Source organism: Ciona intestinalis, chromosome 2 (assembly GCF_000224145.3).
Source record: "Ciona intestinalis chromosome 2, KH, whole genome shotgun sequence".
NCBI lineage: Eukaryota > Metazoa > Chordata > Ascidiacea > Phlebobranchia > Cionidae > Ciona > Ciona intestinalis.
The window spans coordinates 1,788,113-1,797,296 of NC_020167.2; the positions used below are offsets into that span (position 1 = coordinate 1,788,113).

General features: G+C 33.0%; 2 protein-coding genes, 1 long non-coding RNA gene and 1 other non-coding gene across 4 annotated transcripts in view; 2 read left to right on the forward strand and 2 right to left on the reverse strand.

The window, feature by feature from the left end:
• Positions 1 to 143: 143 nt before the first annotated feature.
• On the reverse strand, positions 144 to 2,270 carry LOC113475790. Its single transcript, XR_003397566.1, has 2 exons — positions 2,188 to 2,270; positions 144 to 676 (listed from the first exon to the last, which is right to left on the reverse strand). It is a non-coding gene; the product is annotated as an uncharacterized LOC113475790 (long non-coding RNA).
• On the forward strand, positions 585 to 666 carry trnal-aag. The gene has a single exon. It is a non-coding gene; the product is annotated as a tRNA-Leu (tRNA).
• On the forward strand, positions 1,412 to 5,435 carry LOC100183605. Its single transcript, XM_002125373.4, has 9 exons — positions 1,412 to 1,777; positions 1,925 to 2,102; positions 2,888 to 3,027; positions 3,134 to 3,243; positions 3,506 to 3,644; positions 3,795 to 3,916; positions 4,005 to 4,086; positions 4,284 to 4,467; positions 5,005 to 5,435. Exons 1-9 carry the CDS (start codon positions 1,666 to 1,668, stop codon positions 5,153 to 5,155), a joined length of 1,218 nt encoding a protein of 405 aa, XP_002125409.1. The 5' UTR covers positions 1,412 to 1,665; the 3' UTR covers positions 5,156 to 5,435.
• A 14-nt stretch (positions 5,436 to 5,449) lies between these two features.
• The window catches only part of LOC100182902 (tropomyosin alpha-1 chain-like), a 4,713-nt gene continuing 978 nt past the window's right edge, over positions 5,450 to 9,184 (reverse strand). Inside the window, exons 3-9 of the mRNA XM_002125533.4 lie at positions 8,691 to 8,736; positions 8,036 to 8,107; positions 7,272 to 7,342; positions 6,715 to 6,790; positions 6,248 to 6,310; positions 6,028 to 6,097; positions 5,450 to 5,958 (exon numbers count right to left, since the gene is read on the reverse strand). Coding sequence (XP_002125569.1) covers positions 5,927 to 5,958; positions 6,028 to 6,097; positions 6,248 to 6,310; positions 6,715 to 6,790; positions 7,272 to 7,342; positions 8,036 to 8,107; positions 8,691 to 8,736 — 430 coding nt within the window. The 3' untranslated portion in view covers positions 5,450 to 5,926. The remainder of the gene's footprint in view (positions 5,959 to 6,027; positions 6,098 to 6,247; positions 6,311 to 6,714; positions 6,791 to 7,271; positions 7,343 to 8,035; positions 8,108 to 8,690; positions 8,737 to 9,184) is intronic.

Here is a 9,184-nt window from a genome sequence, read left to right on the forward strand (position 1 = left end):
GTCTAAGGCGCTGGTTTTAGGCACCAGTCATTTCGATGGCGTGGGTTCGAATCCCACCGCTGCTATTTTGTCTTAAAGTACAGTTGACTTTTTGTAATATATATTTTGTGTAAATGCAAAACAAAACCAAAAATTGGGATTCGGGAAAAAACATTTATTCTTTTAGCAAGGATAAAACAGTTTTAACGCGTGCTAACACCTGTATATATATTCGATAAAACCCAACACGTCCATTCGGGACCAAAACACTTATCACCACATATCTCAGAATCAATACGTGGTTTTGCAGCCAACTGGGTTGGCCGAGTGGTTAAGGCGTTGGACGTAAGTTCCAATGAACGTATGTCCGCGTGGGTTGAATTCGAACCACACAACCAGTATGCGATTGTTAATGGTTTTGGGCAACTATTTTCAACATTTTTATATCTATAGCCAGGAAATTAAAAAACACGTGTGCGGCAAAGGTCTTGCATTAGAAAATTATTTTACTCTATTTTGCGTTATAAACAGAAAGCATATGCAATAAACCGGAAAAGAAGTGACTATAGCAGTACTTGAAAGCTTGCGTTTCTACGACTTCCGTGGGTAGCGTGGCCGAGTGGTCTAAGGCGCTGGTTTAAGGCACCAGTCATTTCGATGGCGTGGGTTCGAATCCCACCGCTGCCATTCTTTTATGCTCAAAATACATTAACCTTTTATTATTGATATTTTGTAAATGCAATCAAAACCAATTAGTAAAATTCGTGAAAAAAACACATTTACTCGGTAATTATGGCAATTATGGAACACTTTGTAATTTAAAGTTCTATTGCACCGAAAATTCGGCTTTGTTTTAACGAAACACTATAAGGATACAATATGGAAGATTGAAAGTTGCTGAGAGTGGGTTTCTCTTGTGGGCAAAAGCTTTCCAAATAAAAATATAACAAATCAATATTTAAAAAATGCATATCAACGAATTACCTATATTTAAATGGTATAGTACTATAGTAGGATGGGGGAAGATGGGACACCTTTGGCACATTATATCCGAATATCCTAATCATATTTTAAACAGTTAACAACGGTCTTTGGGAGTCTTGGGCATATAATTTTATAATTCTTTGAAAGTTCCTTGTTTACTACCACATGAGACGAGAAAATAGAGTTAAAATGTGTCTCAACTCCCCCCATTCTACCATATATAGTTTGTAGATGTTTTCTATAACCGAATGTTAACAATTTGTTCCGCGTAATAATTATTTTTCGTGTTCTTTTAAAAAACAAAACCAAGGAGTATCTACAGCACCACTGCTGTATCTGGAATATGCCGAGCTTTTACATTAACCTTTTAGTAGTCGGCCCCTATTGTACGCACACAATAGCTTTCGTATTTACTGTAAATACATATTTAACGCATATTGTATGGTTTAGAATATCGGGTCGCAATCGCTTTTCGTTAAAGTAACAAGACGTCTTGTGAATTGACATGTAAGTAGCTCTATTGTTGTCGGAGCGATATCTCAAGGTGCCTATGGTGATAAAACACCATTTGAAAGGAATTTTATACACGCGGTACTTTTATTGCGATGGCATTTGGTAGTAAGTTGCATAGATACTGCTAAACTGTTTCGTATTTTGTATAGCTTATGTTGCCTATGATCGTATATAGTCTGTTGCAACAGAATGTACACGTCGTTGAAAAAGCATGTTTCGAGTTCAGTGAAGGGAACGTATAAAAAAAAAGATTGGTCGCTGGATTTTGAAAGATTACCATGGATACAATGGCTTAACATAGGTAAGTTACGTTATATATATTGTAGTGTATTTACTACATTACACACTAAGATAACGGAAATCCATAACTTTCTCGATTTTAAACATTATTAAATGAAACTATTCTGGCAACTTATCTATGACAAAACTACAAACACATTTTACACAGAACCGATGACTACGAGGCAAAAGACCGCATTTCAATTGCTCTACCCAATTCTTTTGCAAGAAATTAATACTAAAAAGCCATCAAAGTTATTACATTATCTAGTTGGGAAAGGTGTGTTATTCTGGCAAGATGTTGTTGTAATTCAACATGGTCGTCAAACCGACTTAGAGAGAAACAGGTTAGACACATTTCTATACATAGCGTTCCGGTAACAGTTTACCTATATTGGTAATGCAGGTCAATTCATAAAACCTTTGACTTACCTTAATTGTTTTTAATAACTTCGTGTTCAGAATGTTCGATAAATTAAATCATTGCGCTCCTCTAGTAAGGGTAAATATTGCTATACATAATTGCTCTAAATCGTCAAACACGTTTGTTGTATAGTTCGAATCACCTTGAGTTCGTGAAAGCCCAAACAAGCGTGTGACTGTTATCAGTTAAACGGGTCAAAAAGGTGCTAAGTTACGTCTTATTTATTTGTACTGGCACCGATAACAGACGTCAAAACTTGCAACGTACAGTTAGGAAAAAAATACGTTAAAGAAACCCCATAATAAACAGATTCTTATACCAACGTGAACTATTTGGTAATGACCCAACTCTGGCTTAAATCCTATGTCCATGAAGCGGCTCGCGTAGAACCTCACCCATACAGCAGAATAGACTGTAAATTAAAAACACGTTAATCAAGTTTCCCTACCTACAAGTTAGAACCACATATGATACAGCAGGGTGGGGGAAGATGGGACACATTTTGACTCTATATTCTCGTCCTATTTAGGAGTAAACAAAGAATATTAAAAAAATTATAAAACTATATACTCGCGACTTCTGTAAACCGTTGTTAATTGTATAACATGATCAATATCCTAGGATACGTGCTAAAGGTATCCAATCGTCCCCCACTCTACTATACATCATAAACTTACAAAAAAACCTTTATCGTTTTTTTTACTACAGCCCTTTACTAAAGATTATATGGACAAGAGGTAAAGCTGGTTTCACTGGCTTAGTTGATGGATTGAGATCAAGATACGGAGGTTGGCAAGGTTATTTGGCAGATATGTTGGAACTAAAATACAACATGGCGAATACAAGAGGTAGAGCAAGCAAACCTGTTTTTCGTTTTGATCGTTGGTTAATTGTACTGCTAAAATGGATTCGCGCGAGTGATTTTAATGTTGTTGTTTTTTTCCATTTTCACAGACATGATGGATATCTACAAAGTAATTTGTCACGATCTGGTTAAAGTGATGCCCGTTGGTTGGTCTGCGTTACCTCGTGTGCTGGGAATGTCTAACTCTCACATCGAAAAGGTGAGAATGCGTATAATACTATAATTGGTGAGTCGATCGTTCTTGTGTATATGTAACGGTCAAATAAAACAGAAATAAACAAAATGTTGAGCACAAACGAAACGTTAAAGTTAAGCTGCATTTGAAATCAATGCCGTTTGCGTTTTTACTTGCCCCATTCTGGCATGCAGTATGTTGGGATATGGGTCTCTTTGAAATGGGTCCCAAGCATATACTGTAGACCCCCACATTTACTTTGTGTTTTACTTTACTTTTCTTACAGTGCAGAAGAGAAAATAAGTTATTAGCAAATCAACTGCTTCATTGCTTGCTCATATCTTCAAGTCAACACTTCAATAAAGATCATTTACTTTCCAAACTTTTGTCAGCATTGCATGTTATCAATAGAGATGATATTGCAGGTAGGCCAGGGCTTTAATATTACGTTAGAGTTTCAATATATTGCGGTTTTGTATATTTTAATAGTGCAAGTACACTATCAGAAGTACATCAAATTACCCTTGAAGTTTTTAATTTGTTTACAAAATTTACCAATTTATCCTTTTCTACAGATGGAATTGCTATTTTATTGAATACTATGTATGAAATACAGTCGGTTCACCAAGAAAACATGGCCAGTGATGAAACCAAAGAAACAAATAATACAGCACTGGATGAAATTGATGCACAAAATGTTTGTGGAATTTTAAACTATTTTTTTTTGCTTTAAAAAATACCTAACATTATAAATATAAGGATAAATCAGATATTTCTTAATAAAGGAAGAGACTGTAGAGGTGGTATTCCAACAACAAAATAACGGAGTGCAATTGAAATCTGCATCCAGTTTCTGTAGTGATGGTGGTAAGTATAAATCAAAGTATTTATACACACGACGGAGAAGCAACAGTCAGTATAACCCGAGTTTCTCTATCATTGTAACATTTGATTGTGTTCTAGTTTTTCTAACGAGTATTATGAGGTCTAAGTATAAAATGAAAAATATTACGCAGGTTAAAAAGGTTAAGACGTACTGGTCTAAATAGTTCTCGATTTTTCAGAAACACCTCGAGCCGACTCTGGGTTTGATTCTCGAATGTCCACATCAACTCCGATAACATTATACCCACCCACACCACCCCCTCATTCATCAAACCAGCGATATCACCACAGATCATCAAGCAAGAAGTTTTACAGAAAGACACCAAGTCTGGAAAAGTTTGAAGGATTGAGCAACATTGGAAGGTTGTTATTATAATCTGACACACAACAAAAACATTTTTTTTAGTTTTAAATTTTACCAAGAACCAATATTTTGTCTGCCAGTAGTAAGAATTTGTCAGGATTATCGCTGTGTTGTTTTATATTGAAAATCCACTCCCAGAAACAAAATATCAAATTACTGATAGTAATACCTGCGGAATGTGCTGTTGTAATTTTTGGTTAGGTACATAATACAGGAGTATTACTGTTAAAAACGTTAAGCAAAAAGTAGAACATTAAGAGTCTAATACACATGGGCAAACCCACATATACCATTTGCATATCATTAGTTGAAAGACTGCAACAGCCATGCTAAATGATTTGAACCATAATCATTATAGGATCTAGGCAATGGTATGAACTATACTACTATAGGATTTGCTCTTGGTTAGCTTGAGGGCATTTTCTTTAATTTTTTTTACCCTAAAAACTTTAAACCTGCGGTCATAATTTATTAGCTTTGTTAGTTAATGGTTATGTGTTTATGATAAATAATTATATAACTCAAATTACCTGCAGAGTCAAATCTGGTAGACTGCATGGCTACAGAATAAGTCCTAGAGCAAAGACAAATGCTTGGGAACGAAGGTCTCCGTCTATTCTTCAGGCTGATTACTTGGCGCATCCAAACCAAGACAATCTCTTTATGGATTACTTAGTTTATCAGTAAACTGGGTTTGATGTTTAGTATGTGAACTTAGAGTTTTATTATTTTTTGTACATAATGTCATTTTGGTAAATTTTTTAGTTGTTTCTGCCAATAGGACAAAAATGAAATGTGAACAAATATGATTCTTGCAAACTTTGTCACTGTCACTTTTTTATAAAACGAATCTATATTTTCACTTTTAGTTTCTACCATGACAGAATAGTGACAGAATAGTTGCACTTAACAGCAAGTTATGTATTTTTCTTGATTTCCTGCCAAGCATAAAATTAAACCTAAACAATAATACCAAACAAACTGTGTGAATATGATGTATTTTCATTTAACATGGGATGAATGTTTGAAGGGAAACTTAGGGTTTTAATGTAAACAAGCACAACAAAAATCTTTAAACATTTATTATTGAATACCTTGCTACTCAGTTGCTTAGACCATGGTAATTGTTTATTAGATTTAGAAATTATAATGTCACGTGTAATGAATTCCCCAAAGGTGCAGCTTATTAATTGTTATTGGATTCAACAGCTGGACAGTATTAAGCAAGTTTCGATCGTTTTCCATAAGAGTGAGGCGCCACAGCTTGTTAAGCAACAAGAACTAAGATTATGGACAAGTTTGGCCGAATACTGTGATTAAGTTAGAGAGAGAGAAATAGAGTTTGGTGACACTGTTCACTACAAATATATATGAACATGCAATGAATAATTAGGTGAACTAAAGTGACATAACAAGTTCATGCTGTCAGGTACTGTAACTTAAGAAAGGAATCCTTGATCAAACTTTCATTTTTACTTCATACAGTTCATCTAAAAAAAGAATGATACGGACGGATTATAGCTTATATAATGAGGTTTTTAATTAACAGTTAAACAAACCTTCCAAAACTCCAACCTGTTGAGCAAGATTGTTCAACGAATTTTCTGCAATTGCCCTCAGGTTTTCACTCTGTAAAAACATTCATTGTAGCATTAAAACCTAAATTAAGAATACTGTGCAATTAGATTTTCACTTAGGTATATTACATTTCCTCAGTTAATCTGTCTAGTTTGGAAAAAGTAATGTGCAAATAAGACAAAATAAAAAAAGATGATTTACCTCATACAACCTTTTCTGAAGAGTACACAGTTCATCCTCAGTCTGAATTTCTTTTTCTTTCAGCTATGTTAAGCAAATACAAGGAGTTAAACAAGTAAATCTATGCCAGTACCTCAAAAATAACAAATATTTAGGCTTTGTCAAAGAAAAACTATAACCAATTATAAATAGTGCTGTTAACACAGTTTAATGGAGTAAATGAGTCAACTATAACCTAACTCTGAACTCCCATGCTGTAACAGCCATAGGAACTTGTCCTCTTACAGAATGAAACAGCTAAAGAAAAAAAGTTTTATCTGAAGAACATTGTTATTGTATCTCAATAAAACATAAAAAATTGTAGATAGATGGTGTAGTTACAAATAAAGTTATTGTAGCAATATATATATAGTGTTGGTGCAAGGCATCTTCTAAAATACCACAAACACTTTTTTTTAAATATTGTAAGTTAAATACAAATTTCACACCTTTTCATTCATACTCTCGTATTTTTTGATACATTGCAAAGAAAGATGTAAGTTAGAAGATACTTCTTTGTATTTTCTATTAAGATTGGAAAAAAAAGAAATTAAAGGAAGAAGAGGAAAGATTTGTCTGTAAAGATAGAATGGACCAACCCAAGCCCAAATCCAAGGTCCCATCACTTCCATGGCAAGTGGCAAGATATGCTGTATGACCTCACCAATCCAGAATAGAAAGGAATGAAATTAAAGATGAATAACTTAAAGGTTATTAAAATGGAAGAAAATAAACTAAAAATGGGGTATTATAAATATTTTACTAAAAACCTTTTAGCTGTGATGCTTTGTTCAATGAAGTTACAATGGTGTTTGTGTTTTATAGAAAAAGCAAAGAAAGAAAGTAACATGCTTACATACTACTTAATAAAAACTAACTAGCCTATTTAAATTTTAAGTACATCACAGAAACAAACAACTACATTACTGTGAGTAAAACAAAATAAGATGTGGTCTTTTAAAATTAATATACTATTACAAACAAATAGAAAAAAAAATTATTTTACTTTTCAGCTTTTTCAATTCGTTGTTCAGATTTCTCCAACTCTGTGTCCATGAAAGTTAATCTCCGAGTTGCCTAAATTTTGAACGATTTATTACAATAACTGCCCAGAAACCCAATGATTAGTAATAGATTGTCTAATTTGCCAACAATACAGAAAAAAATACTCAATAAACAGTACATATTTGGTAGGTTGAAAGAAGGCATGGGGTGTATGAAATGGGACACTCATGTTTTACAGCTATTGTTGTCCCACCTTACAAGGATAATAATTGATTCAACTTACTAAGCTACTACACTATAATACTCCACAGAAGGCTTTACAGTTTATACCATCATGCAGTAGAAAAAATAGATATATAGCTATTATACATAATAAGAATATATTACACTTTTTACATATAGCAGGGTGGGGAAGATTGGACATCTTTATACTCTATTTTGTCGTCTTATTTGGTAGTTAAAAAAAAACATTCAAAGGATTATAAACAGTATGCTTATTACTTATGAAGATTGTTAATAGTTTAAAACACGATTATTTGAATATTATGTGCTAAAGGTGTCCTATCTTCCCCCACTATAATATGTATATATATATATATAATTATTAAAAGTATACTATATTATACTAATACAACATATTAAGTTGCTGTTTGGTAATCATACATTTTAATAGTAATTGTAATATATACATACAATACTAATCTTTACAAATCATTTAAACATATTTAAATGCAGAAAAATTCCAAACCAAACATTGAGTCATACCTCTTCATATTTTCTCCCAGTTTCTTCTGAAATAAATCTAATTTCTTTGAGTTGATCTTCCAACTTTTCACACTGAATTAAATAATTGTCTTGTAATATAAAAATGTAGGAATTTCATTTAGACATTTTTGCGTAGGTGGAAGGTGCTCAAAACGACCACATAGGTTACAAAGTGTTTATTTTGTGGGTGATAGTTTTTTCCTATGACATTTTATCAACCCTGTACCACTGGGTTAAAGCAATCTAGAGTTTTTTCTTTTGGCTTTAAATAATATTAGCAAAAGGCAGTAAGGCACATGCACCCACAATGTAGCAGCTTTGACCCTAGAACCTGGAATCGGCTTATTACAAAAGTTGCTAACCATTACGCTACGCTGAATGACATATAAAAATGTCTTATTCAAACCGTTTCCTTTAATTGGTGCATGTCTGCCATGTTCGCTATGTCCACAATATTTGCTATGTCCGCTATGAAGTGAATATTGTGGACATGGCGGACATACACTAATTAAAGGTCCATATTCAAACAGAACCAAAGAATCATTAAACACATTTAACATAAACACATAACAAACTCAGCCAGCATCCAGCATATAGAACTAAAACACTAAACTGCAACCAAATGTTGCAGTAAAAAACTTAATCAAAATGTTACCTTGATAACAGAAGTTTCATAATCTGATTCCAGTTTTTGAATAATTCTGCAAAACAAAATATATATATAGATAGACAAGATAGTATTAAAAATTTTTGAAAATAAACAGTTAAATTTCGTTATTAATATCTAGAAACTATGCCTCATTGCAATTTTGTTGTGCAGTAACATGTTTATAGAAATTTATTGAGCAAGCTTAAGCTAAATATTAGTTAAGAAGGAAGCAGCAATCATCTGTTTTATGTTTATATAAACTGAAAATGTTGCTATTTTTATGGTCCTAACATCTGTAACATCCTATGTCTCTGTTTATCAAGTTTAAATGGTTTAATATAGGTGGTCGTCATACACCCAAATAAAAATGACTTACATATGACATAAAAATTACAGAACCATAAAAAATACCAGAAAGTGTGTTTTTGAATTTACAATTTCAATTACCCTAAAAAAGTTTGCACTTAAAATACATAAGTTGAAATGGTAATCCTTTAGCT

Excerpts from the sequence above, each read along its gene's own strand:
- LOC100183605 (XM_002125373.4), top strand. The coding sequence starts at position 1,666 with ATGTACACGTCGTTGAAAAAGCATGTTTCGAGTTCAGTGAAGGGAACG. Across the intron at positions 2,103-2,887 it reads ACCGACTTAGAGAGAAACAG|CCCTTTACTAAAGATTATAT; the intron begins GTTAGACACATT and ends TTTTTACTACAG. Across the intron at positions 4,468-5,004 it reads GGATTGAGCAACATTGGAAG|AGTCAAATCTGGTAGACTGC; the intron begins GTTGTTATTATA and ends AATTACCTGCAG.